At 40.5% G+C, this 18,955-nt stretch overlaps 1 protein-coding gene and 1 long non-coding RNA gene across 4 annotated transcripts in view; one reads left to right on the forward strand and one right to left on the reverse strand.

The window, feature by feature from the left end:
• The window catches only part of LOC113884457, a 37,342-nt gene extending 28,412 nt beyond the window's left edge, over window positions 1-8,930 (reverse strand). For both annotated transcript variants that reach the window (XR_003508873.1, XR_003508874.1), the window contains exons 1-2: window positions 8,841-8,930; window positions 4,592-4,640 (exon numbers count right to left, since the gene is read on the reverse strand). This is a non-coding gene — a long non-coding RNA (uncharacterized LOC113884457). The remainder of the gene's footprint in view (window positions 1-4,591; window positions 4,641-8,840) is intronic.
• FBXW4 (F-box and WD repeat domain containing 4) overlaps window positions 8,187-18,955 on the forward strand; it is an 83,334-nt gene continuing 72,565 nt past the window's right edge. The window contains exon 1 of one of the 2 annotated variants that reach the window (XM_027529058.1): window positions 8,187-8,974. In XM_027529058.1, the coding sequence (XP_027384859.1) occupies window positions 8,193-8,974 (782 nt within the window). In that variant the 5' untranslated portion in view covers window positions 8,187-8,192. The remainder of the gene's footprint in view (window positions 8,975-18,955) is intronic. The other variant, XM_027529060.1, reaches the window with a different exon arrangement.

An 18,955-nucleotide genomic window follows, 5' to 3' on the forward strand; every position in this document is an offset into this window, starting at 1 on the left:
GTAGCATTACTGAACTGGCAAATCTAGAAATTTGCTTTCTTATTCCCACAGTCCCATTTGATATTTCTATTTTGCCCACCCCCTTACCTTACTTGCCATATGGTCCTCAAATTTTGTGTACATGTGTGTATATCTTTCACACATAAATTGGTGCTTGGAAATGTCTGTTTCTCACAGTTGTAAAGTCAGAACAGTATCTTAGAATGACATCTGACCCTCTGGAAAATCAATCTTTTTAGTATAGCTATAAGTTTGGATAATTAAAAGTCTTAAGTAGTTTAAATTTTGTTGGAGATGACTTATGGGACATTATTTTTATGTCTTTCTTTTGCATTTGGGATGACAAGATAGGGTTTCATAATATCACAAATTTCTAACTCAGAAAACACAGCCTTCATGTGCATTACAAGTTTTGCCAAGATTTTCTCTAAAAAGTCACAAAAAGGTAAAATAAATTTACACACACACAAAAAACACCTTTATTTTTGTATAATAGATTTAGATTTACAGAAAAATTGTGAAATCAGAATAGAGTTCTTACATACTACCATTATCAACATTTTATGTCAGTATTGTGCATTTGTAATGATTAATGGACTAACCAGATTTCCTTGGTTTTTACCTAATATTCTTTCTCTCTTCTGCTCTAGGATACCACATTCCACTTATTTGTCATGACTCTTGTTTCCTCTTGGCTGTGATAATTTCTCAGACTTGCCTTGTTTTTGATGATCTCGACATTTTTGAGGAGGACTGGTCAGGTAGGTTCATAAACCATCCTTCAGTTTGGATTTGTCGCATGTTTTTCTCATTATTAGACTGGGATTATGGCTTTTGGGGAGCATGGCCACAGAGGTAAAGTACCATTTTCATCATGTGTATCAAGGGTACCTACTATCCATGTGACTTACAGCTGATGATGTTGAACAGGTGTTGATCACCTGGCTGAAATAGTGTTTGTCAGCCTTCTCCACAAAAAGTTACTCTTTTTTCCTCCTCTTCTTTACATACTGTATTCTTTGGAAGGAAGTCACCGCATGCAGTCCTCTTGGGAGTATGTGTGTATGGTGGGGGAGAGCAGTTGTGCTCCATGTCCTCGAAGGTGAGGTATAACAAATTGTTTGGAATTATGTGGGAGATTTGTAAATGGACTTTTAAATAAAATATTAAAATTAGCTTAAATTGAATGAAATGATTTTGTACATTCAGGTACAAACACCTCTTAGGTTTTTTTCTTTAAAAAAAATTTCATTATCTATGTAATATATGTTCACTGCAGAAAACTTAGAAAATATAGAAAAGGGTAAGGCAACAGCAGAAAGAACTTTCCATAATTCTACCTCTCATCAGCATCCATTTCTAGAATTTGAACATATTTCCTTCTAGTCTTTTCTGCATAAAGTAACTATTTTTAAACAATATTTTAAATTGTTTCATATGAAATAAAAATATATTATCTTTGAATATGACAAAGACAGTGGATTCATAGAAAAACAGATCAGATCTTGGGGTTTCTAACAGGATTTCAGAATATAAACTGCCAACCTGACAGAAATAGAGGAAAACAATAGAAATAAAAACAATAAAATGGGAAAGACTAGAGATTTCCTCAAGAAAATTTGAGCAGATATCAAGAGATACCAAGGGAACATTTCATGCAAAGATGGGCACAATAAAGGACAGAAATGGTATGGACCTAACAGAAGCAAAAGATATTAAGAAGAGGGGGCAAGAATACACAGAAAGATATTAATGACCTAGATAACCACAATGGTGTGATCACTCACCTAGAGTCAGACATCCTGGAGTCTGAAGTAAAGTGGGCCTTAGGAAGCATCACTATGAACAAAACTAGTGGAGGTGATGGAATTTCTGTGAAAGTGCTGCACTCAATATGCCAGCAAATGTGGAAAACTCAGCAGTGGCCACAGGACTGGAAAAGGTCAGTTTTCATTCCAATCCCAAAGAAAGGCAATGCCAAAGAATGTTCAAACTACCACACAATTGCACTCATCCCACATGCTAGCAAAGTAATGCTGAAAATTCTTCAAGCGAGGCTTCAACAATATGTGAACTGAGAACATCCAGATGTTCAAGCTGGATTTAGAAAAGGTAGAGGAACAAGAGATCAAATTGCTAACATCTGTTGGATCATCAAAAAAGCAAGAGAGTTCCAGAAAAACATCCACTTCTGCTTTATTGACTAGGCCAAAGCCTTTGACTGTGTGGATCACAACAAACTAGAAAATTCTTCAAGAGATGGGAATACCAGACCACTTTACCTGCCTCCTGAGAAATCTGAATGCAGGACAAGAAGCAACAGTTAAAACTGAACATGGAACAACAGACTGATTCAAAATTGGGAAAGGGATACGTCAAGGCTGTATATTGTCACTCTGCTTATTTAACTTTTATGCAGAGTACATCATGCAAAATGCTGGGTTGGATGAAGCACAAGCTGAAATCAAGACTGCTAGGAGAAATATCAATAATCTCAATAGGCAGATGACACCACCCTTATGGCAGAAAGCACAGAGGAACTGAAGAGCCTGTTGATGAAAGTGAAAGAGGAGACTGAAAAAGCTGGCTTAAAACTCAACATTCAAAAAACGAAGATCATGGCATCTGGTCCCATCACTTCATGGCAAATAGATGGGGAAACAATGGAAGCAGTGACAGACTTTATTTTCTTGGGCTCCAAAATCACTGCTGATGGTGATTGCAGCCATGAAATTAAAAGATGCTCGCTCCTTGGAAGAAAAGCTATGACAAACCTAAACAGCATATTAAAAAGCAGAGACATTACTTTGCTGACAAAGGTCCGGCTAGTCAAAGGTACGGTTTTTCCAGTAGTCATGTACGGATGTGAGAGGTGAACCATAAAGAAGGCTTGAAAGTGAAAGTGAAGTCGCTCAGTCATGTCCAACTCTTTGTGACCCCATGTACTGTAGCCTACCAGGCTACTCTGTCCATGGGATTTTCCAGGCAATAGTACTGGAGTGGATTGCCATTTCCTTCTCTAGGGGATCTTCCCGACCCAGGGATCGAACCTGGGTCTCCCACATTGTAGACAGACGCTTAACCATCTGAGCACCAGGGAAGTCGCTTAGTGCTGAAGAATTGATGCTTTCGAACTGTGGTGCTGGAGAAGACTCTTGAGAGTCCCTTGGACTGCAAGGAGATCAAGCCAGTCAATCCTAAAGGAAATCAGTCCTGAACATTCACTGGAGGGACTGATTCTGAAGCTGAAGCTCCAAAATTTTGGCCACCTGATGTGAAGAACCAACTGACTAGAAAAGACCCTAATGCTGGGAAAGACTGAAGGCAGGAGAAGGGGATAACAGAGGATGAGATGGTTGGATGGCATCACCGACTCGATGGACATGAATTTGAGCAGGCTCCAGGAGCTGGTGATGGACAGGGAAGCCTAGAGTGCTACAGTCCATGGGGTCACAAAGAGTCGGACATGACTGAGCGACTGAACTGGACTGAACCTGACGTATAATTTCTGAAAACAAAACTTTAGACTCTATCTTTCTATTTATGTGATGCCCAAATGTTTATACATTTATCATTAGTCCTCATTTCTTCTTTCTTATACTCTAATTCGTTATCTTACTATTACATGAGACACATTTTAAATGAAATAAAATTTGAAGAAACTTAGGTGGCTAGTTAAAACTCTGGCAATGATCTAGGGTTCTCTAACTGTCTTGTTGCATGGTGTGTCTGGATGCATAACAACTATAACTTTATTTTGGGGAGACTTTATTGATTTCATAAATGTGATCCATGCTTCTTTAAAAAAAAAAATCAAGCAATAGGGAAAAGTACAAAGTAAAATTCCATTACTAGAAGTAACCATTATTAGCATTATTCTACAAAGTCTCCTTTTGAATATATATAAATAGGGACAAATTTACAAAAAAGGCTCATATAATACATACTATACACACACTGTTATTTAACAAAAGAAATTGAAGCTGAAGTAAAATGATGAAATTACTAAACTTTTGTTATATGTTCTTTTGCAAGACAGTAGTTCCTACAAATCCTTTTAAAGTTTTGCAAAAAGATTATGAAAAGCATAAGAGGCTGTGGATTCTACATATTAACCCTTAGAAAGTTATTAACAGTTGAGACAAGGACAGAATCTACTTTAATTGTTTAGAAGCAGCTTTTATTTAGATACCAGACCTGCCTGATGGTCAGAGGAAAAGTATATTATTAGGTGTGGCTATATTAATTGAAAGGGATCCTAGAAGACTCTGAATTCAATGCCTTATTCCTATTCCATTTTCTGTTGTGTATGGTGAAGGCTTAGGACTTCCCTTGTAGCTCAGTTGGTAAAGAATCTGCCTGCAATGCAGGAGACCAGGGTTCAATTCCTGGGCTGGGAAGATCCCCTGGAGAAGGAAATGGCAATCCACTATAGTATCCCTGCCTGGGAAATCCCATGGACAGAGGAGTCTGGTGGGGTACAGTCCATGGGGTCGCAAGACTTGGACACAATTTAGTGACTAAACCACCACCATGGTAAAGACACAGTTCAGAGTAAGAGCTTTGGGGTTAGAATGTCTAGATTTGATACCTGTTCTGTTATTTAGGAACGGTGTGACCATATGCTTCAGTTTCATCTTCTGTAAAAAAAAAAATAGGTTAATCGTATCTTCCTTATGTGGTTATTGATAAGAATAAGTGAGACAATACATGGAAAGCTCTTGTAATAGTGCCTGATACACAGTCAGTGCTCAATAAATATATGCTATTATTATTATTATAAATTGTCATTCACAAAATAATCTCATTCTTTCTCATTCATCTCAGAATAATTCCCCTGCTAAATCTGCTTACTTTTAAAGTTAAAGGCTGGGGCCCTGAGGGCTTAAGAGGCATGCGGGCACTGGCATATTGGATGTGGGAGTAGTCTCCTGCCTAAGATTGTCATCTATGTTTACGAGAATGTACAGAACACACAGTTCTAGCCTTTTCACAATCCTAAACATATAAAATACCTATTAACAATAATTACTACTATGCAAGTCAGTTACATGGACATACACAAAGAACTTTACATCTGAACTTAAAAATCCTCTCTAAAAGTGAACTAATATTAGTATTTCTCAATTCCCAGTGAAATTCATAAAGTCTCATACATTTTACAGCATAGGAAATATAGGCAATATTCTATAACTTAAAATGGAATATAATCTATAAAAATACTGAGTCTCTGTGCTATACACCTAGAACTGATATTGCAAATCACCTATCTTCTATTTAAAAAGTAGAAAAAAGAAATTGAGTCTTATGTTTTAAAATATTATGAATTTCATGTTTTTGGCATTCTAAGTTAAAAGTAGTCCAATGCTTACAGTTTACTTATTATGCAAATTCTAAATTTAAAATGCCTTATAAAAACAAAGTAAATTTCAACCCCGCCCCCCCATAGTATTTCACTATGTTTCCTGGATTTGAACTTCAAGGGAGTGGATGACTTTCTAAAGATGTTCTGAAGTCCAGTGTACTTTTTATTTTCTTTTTTTCTAGCTATTAAGGTGTTTATTTTCTTTGATAATAAAACACCATTAAGTATTCCATGAAGATATGCATTTAGTTTTGTTACAAGCCATTTTTTTCAGTCCCAGCTGATTTTTTATCTTTTTTTTGGCTGCACCGTGCAGTGTGTAGAATCTTAGTTCCTCAACCAGGGATTGAACCCAGGGCCTGGGCAGTGAAAGCACGGAATCCTAACCACTGGACAACCAGGAAATTCCCATCCAGCTGATTTTTTTAAATAACCTGTCTCCAAAAAGAATTTTAAAAGTGCTTGTTGTGATGTTTTTTTTCAAAGTTTTTTTCAAGTTTGTTTTAAATCCCACATTGGACTTTTTTTGCTTTGTTTTGTGAGGGAGGGAGGGTTGATGAAAAATTCTAGGTGCTTCTCTGAGTTGAAACTAAACTGTAGGGTGTTTTTTTTTAATAGCTTAGAAATTTAGAGACACACCAAATCACCACCAAATAACAGAATATATGCCAATTTTCCATTTTGGCTTTGCCTTTCTGCATAGTGAGTATTTTGGCTTATTTTGGAAATCAGTAAACCATAAATTTTAGTTCACTTGATCTCCAGTTTGGGTGCAAAAGAAGGTGATATTTTTAAGTGATGGTTTAATTTCTCCAATAATGAGGGCAACATGGGATAAAGAATAAGTTGCATTTGTGTGACTGTGGATTTTAATACTTGATTTAATTAAACAATTTTCTGCGCCTTCAAGTCCTCTACTGAAAACTAGGTACAGTGTGGATGAATTACTTAGTTTTACTCTGTGTAAAGAAATGGTTAAAAAAAAAGTCAAACAGTAAGAAATTACAAACATGTTTAACACAAATCAGAAGACAAAATGTAGGAACCATATGCTATATTCATCTGCTTTCCTTCCAGAGTGGCTCACAGTATACAACTGTAGCAAAATCAATAAATGTTGAGTTGATGATATTACCTCAATATTCAGCATTCCTACCTCAACAGCCTTCTAACAGTATGAAATAAGTAAATATCTTTATAATGATTTCTAAGAGATGGTCTAAATTCTTTAGTTGTACTGAAATGTCATGTCAAATATTGTTTTTAATAAGTAAATCACTGGCTGGAGTTTGGAAATCTTTTTTCTACACAAAGCCTTTGTTGTACCCCACCCCCCCACACCTTTTGTAGGGTATTTTTTTGTAACAGGATTTGACCTGTAACTATTATTGAGAATTTTCTTAGAGGAGTTCAAAGCATTTTACAGGGATCATCTCATTTATCCCTCGAAAGTAAGGCAGAGGCATTATCTCCACTACAAACTGAGAACACTAAAAGGCCAAGATAGGTGGGGTTTTTTGTTGTTGTTTTGTTAAGATCAAAAAGCAGTTCTAGGGCAAAGCCAGATTCTGGTCTGACCTTGTTACATGATGCTTCTGCGGTGACATAATGCAATGTCCTTCCTCTCTTGGGTCTCTCCTTATGCTACCTGTTGAATAATTTCCAGAGTTGATATTTCATTCATTCTTGCTTCTGAAAATGGATCTTAAGGTGTAAAAACAAAATAAACCCCTAAAACTTTTACTATTAGGGTTTGGGGCACAGGATACTTAGGGATAGGTATCTTTCTCCCCCACCTGCAAATCTTAATGCCTCCACCAGTGCTGTTCAATAGAAAAAATGTGGGCCGCAAATTCAAGTCACATGTATAACTCTAACCTTTCTAGTAGTTACAAAAGTATATTTAGGCCAATGTATCAAAAATCTTATCACTTCAACATGTATTTAATATAAAACTATTAATACGATAGTTCACATTCTTTATCTTGCATAAGTCTTCAAAATCCGGTGGGTTTTCACACTTACAGCACACCTCAATTTGGACTAGTCGCATTTTCAATGCCCCTAAGCCATGTGTGACTAGAGGAGACAGTATGGGACAGCATGGGACTTCAGTAGACTTTTCTTAGCTCTCCCTTCAAAATGGTACCTTTGTGAATGGGATGGGGGAGCCTGGTGGGCTGCCGTCTATGGGGTCGCACAGAGTTGGACACGACTGAAGCGACTTAGCAGCAGCAGTAGCAGTGTGAATGGAATGAATAGTGTGGGGAAGGGCTCCTGGATGACCTTGGAGAATCCACTTGCACTTGGGTGGTGACTAATAGCTTTACCACTTGATTATCCATGACCAGGGAGTGGATGCAGGATCTAGAGGACTGCAATCTTCCAAAATGTCAAAAATACCAGCTCATTGCTAGAACTGAGGTATATACACCATGTGAGATCCCAGCCTAAGGAACCCGCCGACTTCTAGAGGTGCAGTTCGTGAGGCCCTGGTATATGGCCTGTGGAAAGCAGGCATCAACGAGGTAGAAGAGGGGTATGAGAGGGGGAAGGCCACCCAAGTGAGCGCTTCTTGAGGGCAGGGCCTCAACCTAGCTGCTGCTTGAAGGCAGAAGCTCCTATGGCCGTCCTAACCAGGCGCTTGGTGGGCCTCACGTGCTAGATGAACGCACGCTGTGTTTCCGGCACACACTCCGGGCGGCCCGGGGCATGGGAGGGGGGCGCTCTACGGCCCCCGCCCGCACTACGAAGCCGCTCCACGGCCTCGGGAGTGAGGGGCGGGCCCAGGCTTCGGCCCGCGCCGCCCCATGTGACCCGGTCCGGCATGGTGTCGCCTCCTCCCGGGGCGGCGGCTCGGGCTTGGCTCCGCGTCGGGCCGGCCCCGCGGCCGCTCATGGGTAGTCAGGGCGGCGTGGGGCCCCCCGGGAACGGTGGGCCCGGCGAGGGCGAGAGCGGGGAGACGAGAAAACTGCAGGAGGAAGGGAGAGCCGCGAGAGGAAAGCGGAGGAAGGGGAAGGGGAAAGCGGGAGCAGGGCAAGGCGGAAAAGGAAACGGGGCGGAAGGAAAGCCGGAGCCGCCACAGGCGAAGGAGGAAACGGGGATGGGGGCTGAGGCGGGACCGAGTGCAGGCCTAGGAAAGGCAAGAGAGAGAGGCGGAAGCGTGGAGGAAGGGGCGAGAAGGCTCGTCAGGGGAGATGAGGGGAGCGCAGGGGCGCGAAAGGAGGCCAAAGGGAGAGGTGAGGGGAAGAAGGAGGAATGGAGGGTCAGGACTGGTAGGCGGGAGAGCGCCAGGCCGGCAAGAGCACAGGGACGAGGGGGTCAGGCTTGGGGCCGCCTCGCGGGGACACGGGCGGCCATGGCGACAGCGGCTGAGGAGGAGGCTGCGGCGGCCCGGGAGCCAGCCTGCCGCCCAGCCGCGGGGCCCGCACTCCTGCGCCTGCCGGAGGAGCTGCTGCTGCTCATCTTTTCCTACCTGGACATGCAGGCCCTCGGCCGCCTGGCTCAGGTGTGCCGCTGGCTGCGGCGCTTCACCAGCTGCGACCTGCTCTGGCGCCGGATAGCCCGGGCCTCGCTCAACTCCGGCTTCACGCGGCTCGGCACCGACCTGTAAGCGCCCGCCCGCTCCCCGCCCCAGGCCGGCCCGCGTCCCGGGAAAGGGCGGGGCGCCGCGGCCTGGTCGGCCTGGGGCCGTGTCGTACCCTGAATTCCGAGGTCCAAACCCGGCCTCCTCCGACCCCTTCCCGAGCACAGTTCCTCTCGGAGGCCTCCATCTGAGGAAACCTCCCTAGAGCATCTCCCTTAGTCAGCACCCTCTCTGTGGGCAGCTCCTCACAATTAGCCATCTTAAGCACTCTCTTCAGCTGTTAAATGTGTCTTTTCGCAGACGTTGACTGCCTGGGTTCCTCAGGCGGAACTGTGGCTGGTCTGTGGCTTTAGAGGCCTCCTCCCATCCAGGTGTAGGACCCATGTCCCCTATGTGGTCTTTCAGGACGTTTTTATGGACATTCATCCTCTCACTCTCTTCTAAGGATCGTTAGGCTTCTGGGCTCTGATAAAATCAAATATGGAGAACAGGGCTCACACTCCAAAAAAAAAGGTCCCTTGGTCCAAGTGTCAGCGATAATTTATGACTTGATGGAGGCAGAATGACACGCAAAAAGGGTACCTGCTTATGGCAGGGAGTTGGATGATGTATACAGACTGTACGTGAAGGCATGGTATTGTAATTTGGCCTGTTCTTGGTAGGATCTGAAGCCTGTGAATGCAGAACTTAATCATGTAAGCTGTTACATAGGAAAGGGAGAAAATGTGTGGAATTGGAGTAAAAACTTTCTGATAGCACCCAACTCCATCCAATTTGGATTAAAGACATTTAAAAAGATAGTTTTAACACAATATAGCAACATTAAGGAAAGTTGGTTTAAAACATAAAAAGTTATAATATCATCACCTCTAGGCAGCTGTTCAGTTTTAAAAATTGCTTTTCATTTGCACACTTCTTCCCCCACTTAGTTGCTATCCTGCTGATCCTAGCAGAATAGGTACATAATGTTTGTGGGCTGTACTATGAGATTAAAAACTTTCCTCTAATATTAGACTTTCATGTTGTATCCAGCTTTTTGCTATCATAGACAACAAGGAAATGAATAATTCAGTGCATTTTTTGGTAACAGCTTTATTGAGATATATCAGATACTGTATAATACATGTCTTTTTGAATTGGTTCCTTAGAATAAATTCTCAAGATTGGCATTATTGAGTCAAAGGTTATGGTTTGTAAAAAGGCAATGTACCAAGTTACAGTGGCACTAGCAGCGATTTCATATAAGAATTTAAAAAATCTTTGCTATTTTAGTGGACATATAATGATATCTCAAAGTTTTGTTATTTTGCCTTCCTTTAGCAGGATAAGTATTTTCCCCTGTGTTTGTTTCACCTATGAGATTGTCTTTTCCAAGTCTTAGTCCATTTATTATTGGGGTATTGACACTACTCTTAGATTCCAGTCCTTGTGGGTCATAGATATTAGGATCTAATCTGTCATCTTTGATGCAAATATCTTCCCCAGTTTGTTCTTTTTATTTCACTGTTTTTAGCCTATAGAAGTTTTAGATTTAAATATATCAGAATATGTCAGTTTTTGTGTGATTTTTTAAATCTTTCCTTCCCCTTCCAAAACTGAGAAATTTGTGATTTCTCCCACAGACATAATACATCTTCTCTTCGACATTCTGCTGGTTTTCCTATAATTTGATTTTTAAGAATTGTCAACACTTTCATCAATATCACTTTTCTTTTGGTGTAAGGGCCCTGAATTCAACTTTCTTTTTTTCTAAACAGTTACCTAGTTACCACTAAACTTTTTGTTACGTAATTCATATCTTTCCCTTTAGAAAGACAAAATAATTTGTTTTAGAAAGCTTACTTTGTATGATACCATGACGAAAATCTTTCCTGAATTGTCTTTGTAAAAGTATTATTGAATTTTCAATTTGTAATTTCTTTTGAAAATGACCATGCTCAAATAAAAATGTAGCCAAACTAGAAAGCTTACTTTGACAGATATTAACTTTATATATCTATGTGTATATATAGTCACATATACATACATATATGTATGTATGTATATTGGGTCTATATCTGAACTCTTATTTTGTTCCACTGATGTATTTTTCCATTTCCATTCTAAGTATTGTTGCCTTTGATAGAGTATAATATCTGTTAGGGTTAAATTTTCCTTGTTGGATTTGTGATTTGTGTGTGTGTGAGAATGTGACATCTCCATTCTCATTCAGCCCCCTAGCAAAAAAAAATTCTGTACCTTTTCAAAAGTTTCTGTGGATTTCACTGTAAAGTAACTACATATCTGTTATTATTCCTAAATATGCTATTCTTTTTTTTTTGGTGTAACTGCAATCTCTTTTTTCAGTATGTTTTCCAGCTGGGTATTATTAATAATGTCCAGGATTGCTAAAATCTTTTGGAAATTTTGAACCTTATTGTTTTAACTTCTATTATTTCTAGTATGATTTTGTTGTTGATAATAATGATTTTCTGGGATTTGGGGGGCATATAAGTCTTGTTACTTTCATTTTGTTAAAAGAATTTTTAAAAATATACATATATTTGTTTATTTTGGCTGTGCTGGGTCTTTGTTGCTGCATGGGCTTCTCCTGTTGCAGAGCACAGGCTCTAGGGCTTTTGTAATTGTTGCACGGGGCCTCCAGAGCAGAGGTTCAGTAGTTGCAGCACACAGGCCTTGTTGCCCTGCCAGGTTTGGGATCTTCCCAGACTAGGGACTGAACCAGTGTCTCTTGCATTGCAAGGTGGATTCTTAACCACTGGACCACCAGGGAAGCCCATCTTCATTTCTTATAACGAAAAACTCTTTCAGAGAACATATCAGTTGACCTAGAAGAGCAGTTGTCTGAAATGCCTAAACCCAATCCAGCCACGGCACAATTTGGCTTTCTTGCTCTCCTTATAGATGAGATTGGGCACTTTCAAGGTGGTATGGCCATAGACTGCTCTCCTTATAGAGACTGAATGAACAAATGAAAGAATTTATGTTTATTTTTCTTTCCTTTTCAAGTGCTCTGGGAGATAATGTGAATGAGTGTGCATTCTGTAAGTGATAATAACAAAATGAAAATGAGTTTACAGTATAAAGTGCATCGAGACTGCCAGGTGATTTGGCTTTGTTATTTTTTAGCCACATATTTTGATTTCCTGCCTGTGTCCTAGGATGTGGTATCGCCAGCCTTCTAGGAAGTTGTTTTACCATAACACTTGATAAAGAGCAGGGTCATGCTCATGTTTTCTGAGTTGAGGGGGAAAGTTATGCGTGTTACAGCAGGTGGAGAGAATGTTTACCAGTGTGGTCTGTTTTTGGACAGCTGCAGAGACATGATAACCCACCAAGAGGGGTGGTGATCATCCCTGGAGGGAGATGGCGTGTGCCCCAGTCATCTTAGGGTATTAGGGAGCCTGGGCCCAAAGTTCAGTGAAAGTATGGCTGTTCGGATTGTGGCAGGGCTGTAGTTCGTATTTTTAATTAAAAAATGTGCTAATTAACTGCACACTGGACAGTAGGACAAGTTTTTATAAGCACAAAACTTCATTTTATGAGAAGCCACACTTCATTGCCCCAGAGTTTTATTATCTATAAAGAATGAGAGTAACATAGCCAGTAAAACGAGGCTTAACCATTGTAATGTGTTAGTGATAGCACAGAGTTCAGCACATAGTAGGCACTCAGTAAATTGTTGTAAAATGGAACTTTCAAGTTGTGTGGCTTCACCTCTAGTCAGTCTGTATTTAGCAAAAATGGAGATGGTTTGACATAGAGAGGCTGCCTAAAGACAGAAGGTGGGGGAAAACACATACATGGCTGAATCTCTCTCACCTGTCCTGAATGTTTTTGGAAACATGACAGCAGAAGCTGTGGGCTTTAGGGTCTGCTCTCCCTGCCGAAGAGCCTCCTGAATTCTCAGAAACACAAACTGCTAAGGTTTACTGACCTTCCGGCCCAGGGCAAGTCCCATTCAGTTTGGCTCTTCCTAACTGATCATAGCTTTGTTGAGTAAGATGAACTGCTTTGGTTCCTTGTGATTTGTTAATGGTCTTATACTTGTGCTTGAAGGCATTTTGGCCACTTTGAAACCACAAACAAATAATTTGCTTCCCTTTAGGCCTCTTGCCCTACCAGTGAACACTGGGAGGTTTCCTGAGCTTTTTTTTTTTTTAAGTGGACACAAAGACAGTTTAAGTCAGTCATCTGGTTTAAAATCAGTTTTATTTGAAAGTTTTATGAATCCTGGGGGAATAGAAATATCTTTAATATAAAAATCAAGGAAATGTTTCATATAGCAATCTTTTAAGTTTTCCCTAAAGAGTAGAGGCAAAACTAAGCTAGTTCAGTCTTCAAGAACAAAACAATGAAATTTAACTCTGTCAGTTTATAATATAGGCTAAATGCAAGAAGTTAGAAAGTATGACAGGTGGAAGAGCAAAGGTGCTAATTGTAAATTCAGACACTGTAAGTTAACAAAAGCTAGGAATGGAAAGAAAAAAGTATACCCGTGTATGTAAATCTATTAAAAAAATACTTTTGCTGTCTTATATTAAATACTTTTACCTCTCTTGATCATCTCTCTCCTAAAGTAAGTCCTGTATGTTTTCAAACTTGAGTTTTATTTCAAATATCCCTTGAGCATTACCTGGGTTCTCTCTTGCGTTTGCCTGTCATAGATTTGCCTAGAATTAACAATAGATGTTTAGGGAGTCAGGCTCTGAAGTGTTTGCCCTGGCATGTACATTCATTCCTTAGCCAGGGTCTTGTAGGCTTGGAGCTCTTTGAGGCCGAGGGACTGGGGTATCTATTTCAGTGATGATTAACGTCCAAAGTGGTGAGATGGACACAGATAAGCAGAGTGTGTTTGTTTGTTTTAAAATGATTGCACCTAAGAGCATTTTTTTGACCCAGAAAGCATAAAGTTTCCTAACTGAACAGAAAAGACATTGCTCACTGGTTACTTTCAAGGCCTAAACAGTGATTTTCAGAAAACAATTAGCAACTTAAAGTAACTTCAGCTCTCTCTTTCACCTTTCTGCGGTACCTAGAAAGCAATCACTTACTTGTTCTCCAGTTCACTGAAAGGTTTCATATATGAATGTATTTATTTTCAACTTTTTGGAAAGGCCTTGTTTTGAATGGTTTCGTGAGTTAATAAAAGTGAGTTCAGTTTACATATTTGAAATAAAGCAATACACCTGTGGAAGCAGGAAATGGTCTAGTGCAGTCAGTACCTCCAAATGCAAACTGGAGGACTTTCCTTCAAGACTGAGAATATGGAAGCTGCTTATCTCCTTTCCAGTCTTGTAAGACTCGAACAGTAGGGGATGACTCTCCTAACTTTCAAGGCAGAATCATGGAGAATCCCAAAGTCCTCATAATCTACAAGATAAACAGTTCATGTTGGAATGAAATCTTTGCAAGTATTTCAATACTCTGTTTCTCACTTTCAGTTTTCTATGTCTAGCCCCTTCATCTTAGGTAAAGATTGTGCTTGAGCTGCTTGAAATCAGACTGGCAACGAGGTTACTGATGAAGCATACACATTTAAAAAAAATTATTTTTAAGTGTTTGACATAGAAAGGAATTATCTTTGTGTGGCAGCTTAACTTTAACTCTGGAGTAACCCTGGCACTGAATTAGTTTCTGGTCCTAACTGAGAACCATGGAACAGGGAGAATTTCAGGTAGACTCTTCTTGAGGCCAGGCTCCAATAACTTTTGAATATTGAAGATGAGATTGACTGTTTGGAAAAACAAGGAGAAAGTTGAGTTTTGAATTTTCAGTGAAAATCGACATGCCCCCACACTTTGATCTACAGAAACAGATTTTTGATAAACTCCAGAATTTATCTCAGGTGTGCCGGCCATCAGATGAAGTTGAGAATCCAAAGATTTGGTTTATCCTTGAGAAAAGTCCTTTTTATTTAGCAGTCTTGCTCAGATTTGAACAAGTATTAGAATTTAAGGTGTAATCAGTAGAGGCAAGATGTTTGTTCTAATTAAGAATATGTTTATGAATTTTGAATCATGTAAAGGTTTCACCTGTATCTAAAACTGAGTATGAGACTGTCTGGAGAAAGAATTTATCTCTTGTTAGAGGTTTGACTCCCTTGTCTCAACTTGAAGTCAGTTTTTCATTATATCCAATTGTCCACATTGCCCTCCCTGAAAGTCTGGGCCACCCAATGGGCCCCTGTGTCTGGCCCTCTTTAGCCCACAATTAATTGCCAGTACATTCTTTCTTCTTCTCCTTCTTTTTTGGTATTTGACATGAGCTCAAATTGCTGAGAAAGGTGACAACTGTGAAATGAAGACAGGGCATGGAGACACCTTAAAAAATACATGCAAAGGCCACTAAATGACAAGAGCAGACTGCCAGGCTCTTTCAAAACATCACCACGTCTGTTGACTTTCCATTCCTTGTTCGCAGCACAAAATTGGAGGTCAAAGAATCATAGGAGTTAGAGATGGAAAAGACATTTGGGGTCAGCCAGTTCATGCCTCCACCTTCTCCTGCCCCTGATTCCAAATCATTCCTTGCATTATATTTTCTCCCCCAGCTCTTGTACAGTTTTCACGGTCTTCACTCAACCCCGGCTGTCACCTTTGGGGAATGATGCTGGAGGCTCTGTCCAGTTTCTCCTCAGCAGAGAGAGATATTGCCTGTGCCCCCAGTTGACATTCATGAACTTCTTTGTTGGTGGTCTCAGCTGAGAGGCTGAAGGCTAACTGGAAGTTTCTCTGCTGCCTGGCAATGGGGCTTTTCTAGACAGAACTGAGGTGTATTTAGTGTAGATGATGTTGGGAAAGGGGAAAAGGGCTGGGGTACAGTGCAACTTTACCATTGCTGACTTTGTTCCTTGACTTTTTTGTAGGAAGGTTCTTGACCTGAAAGGAGATGTGTGTGTGTGTGTGTGTGTGTGCGTGCGTGCGTGCACGTGTGCTGTATGCACACCTAAGGAAGGTAGTATTTTGGAGGTGGACAGAGACAAGGATATATTACTGAGTGGGAGTTTGATAAGAACCCTAACTTGGATATTAGCAGGTTAAACTAGCCAAAAATGCTAGTGAAGAAGTAGATGATTATTTTAAGAACATGTTAAGAAAGAATTAGGTAGTAGAAGTGCCAGCTTAAGAGTCAAGTTGAGGAGGACAGTTGGGCTGGAGACCAGTATTTTGGGCCAGGGAACACTTGCTTTTGGGATCTCCCCTTTAAGAAAGTAGAAAAAGGGCTGTCTTGTGTTCACTGACTGCATGGTTTGGCAGGGGGAATGGTCATTTTTAGAGGCAGCTTTGGAAGGTTACCCCCAGCTCCCCCTCTTATTCCAGCAGCTGTTGGGAGCAGTCCGAAGGGGGTATTATATTTCTTCTGGTAACTCTGCCAAGAATGAGAGGAAATCCACAATCTGTGGGCTTTTTGCGGGGATGGGGATGGGGTGGCAGGTGATGGGACAGGGAAATTAAATTGTTTTATAGTAAATATGTTGAGATACTTTTCCTGGAAAGCTGTTGCACTGAAAGGAAAGCTATTTCCCCTGCTCACTAGCTCTGTAATGGGTTCTTTCTCTGTAGAGAAAGGGAAATAGTCTTCTGCTGGTGCTGCCTTTTCTTTCTTCCCTGTAGATCCAGGGAATCGTCCCTGACCTCCTATGTTTCTTTGAATTTCATTTAGGAAGTCCATGTTGAAAAGGTGAGTCAAGATTCAGATACAGGTGGTGTGTGTGACTAACGGGCCTCCCTCCAGAAGTGAGTTACTAAAGGAGAGCCTCTCTTCATCCCTTATCTTGGCTGTGGTCTGACTTTATCATAATGGCCTAGCAACTGGTGATGTAAAAACATTCTGGGTGGCGTCTGGTTCATGTTCTCTCCATCTCTTCATCCAGGCTGCAGGGGCACCAGCGATTTTGAAGCCTGGCCACTTGGGCTGAGAACCTGTTTTGGTGATTAATATGGAACACAATCACAAGATTAAAAACAATAAAAAAATAACCCTGGGAAGCAGAGCAGTATAATTATTCCTCGCATTTCAGATGGGGAGCCCAGGGAAAAGTCATTGTGATGATATGAGAACCAAGTTCACTTCTGAGTCTGGTAGTGCCTGATTCATGACTCAGAAGATGGCCTGTTCACAAAAAATAGTGGCATCTTTCTTGCTGTTGTTTATTGTTAGAAAGTGCTAGATCAGCCTTTCTGAAAGCTGTATTGTGGGATTCTTAAAAAACTGATTCTGTGATTAAATGAGTATGGGAAATGCTGTGCTCCATATCCCCTCTTTTGAGAGCTCACAATGCCCACTGGTAAGTTAAAGGAAGTCCTGTACAAGAGAGACCTGTTTATTTTTGTTTCAGCATTGTCCAAAATGTTTTGGACATCAAATTCTTCTTTCTCCCGCTTAATATCTTCTAATGTCTTGCATAATACAAACACTGATCAAGTGCCCTGCAAATTTAGATCTTGACCAATAGCAGAAGGAAATGAATGTGAACACGGTCTTAAATCCTAAACCCACATAAAGAATCAGGGTTATGCCCATTGCTTTGGACAACTTTGACATGTGAGTGCCACATTAAGATACTTCATCTGCTCAGATTCCTTTCCTTGAGCCTCTCTAGCATAAGAATTTGGTGGCCTTGGTTGAATTTCTGAAGATGTGGTATTTTGTACATTTTTAGGAAAGGCCTTTGGAGCTTGAAGGTAGTGTGTCTAGGCTCTTGAAAAATCTGTAAGTCTTGTTGAAAGTGTGACTTGCTAAAGGGAGAACTGTACTTTTGAGAACTTGCTTAAGCAGTTCCTAGGCAGTATCTATCAAAATACCTATTATACTAGGAACAAGGTTCTTACCTTTTGTGTCTAAGACATATTTTTGTGTGATAGAACTTTTGATAGTACATTAAAGGATTAAAAGATGAATGTCTTCTTTTAAAAAAGCTGGCTTCAGAAAGTTGAAAAACCTGTCCATTTACTTGCTTTGGTATGTTAATGTCTGAGTAGAACTGTTTACTGCCCTGACCTTGTACTCTTGTATCTTTAGAGGTTAAGTTCATGTATGTTGCTCTGAACATGCAGTCTTTTTTTTTTTTTTTTGTAGCAAATTGTGTCATAAGCTGTATTGTGGCTCAGCAATTTGTCTGACAGATGTTTTCATAAAAATGTGGATCTTTGGTTGAGTGAAAATAAGGTCTATAAATCATTAAAAAATTTATAGCAGACTTATTTAAGGTTCCTGGTATATCACTGCTCTGAAGCATACTAGTTGAGATCCACTTTTAGAAGTACTGAGAGTTTTAAGACTCAATTTTGTGGAAATTATGACTGTGTTGGACAACTGAGGCATACAGCTATGCAAAGCTAACAATGCCATAGTTTACGGTAGGTTCAGTCTAAGGGTTCACATGAGAGAGAGAAGAATGTCGGAGGAGTCAGGGAAGTAGCGGCTTAAAGCTGGATTTTGAAGAATGAATGGATTTGACTAGGTCCCAAAGTGGGAAGTAAGCATTTGTTGGGGACAAAGGTAGGCTGGTCTGGCAATATAGGAGAAGATATGGGGATAGGAATGTAAAAGAGATATGGCTTGGTGGGAGTTCAGTTGTGGAGTGTGAAGCCCTGGGAGATGAAGTTGAACAAGTATGGGGAGCTGACACTTGGAGGCCTTTCAAGGGATATGTGGGTCTGCTCCATGCTCTCCTTGTGCTCTCTGTCCTGTCTTCGTGCTGGGCACGTTCTCTGTAATCTCACTTCACCTTGGGTCTTGAGGCTGTTCCCTATTCCTGGCCTGAAGGATAAGAGTTTAACACAATATATGGTTTTTCATTGATTTAATTTGAACCTTAATTATAGACCTCTGCTCCTGAGGCCATTGGAGGATTTAGTGTAACATATGTATGAAGGAAGAGTTAGAAGCTTCTTGTCTTGGACTGTTTAAATACTTGTGTATACATTAAAGCGAAAGTCTTAGTCTTGGTAGCAGCACTGGTAGGCACAGGCTGTATGGGGGAAATCTGCTTACCAGTG

Source organism: Bos indicus x Bos taurus, chromosome 26, assembly GCF_003369695.1.
Source record: "Bos indicus x Bos taurus breed Angus x Brahman F1 hybrid chromosome 26, Bos_hybrid_MaternalHap_v2.0, whole genome shotgun sequence".
Classification (NCBI taxonomy): domain Eukaryota; kingdom Metazoa; phylum Chordata; class Mammalia; order Artiodactyla; family Bovidae; genus Bos; species Bos indicus x Bos taurus.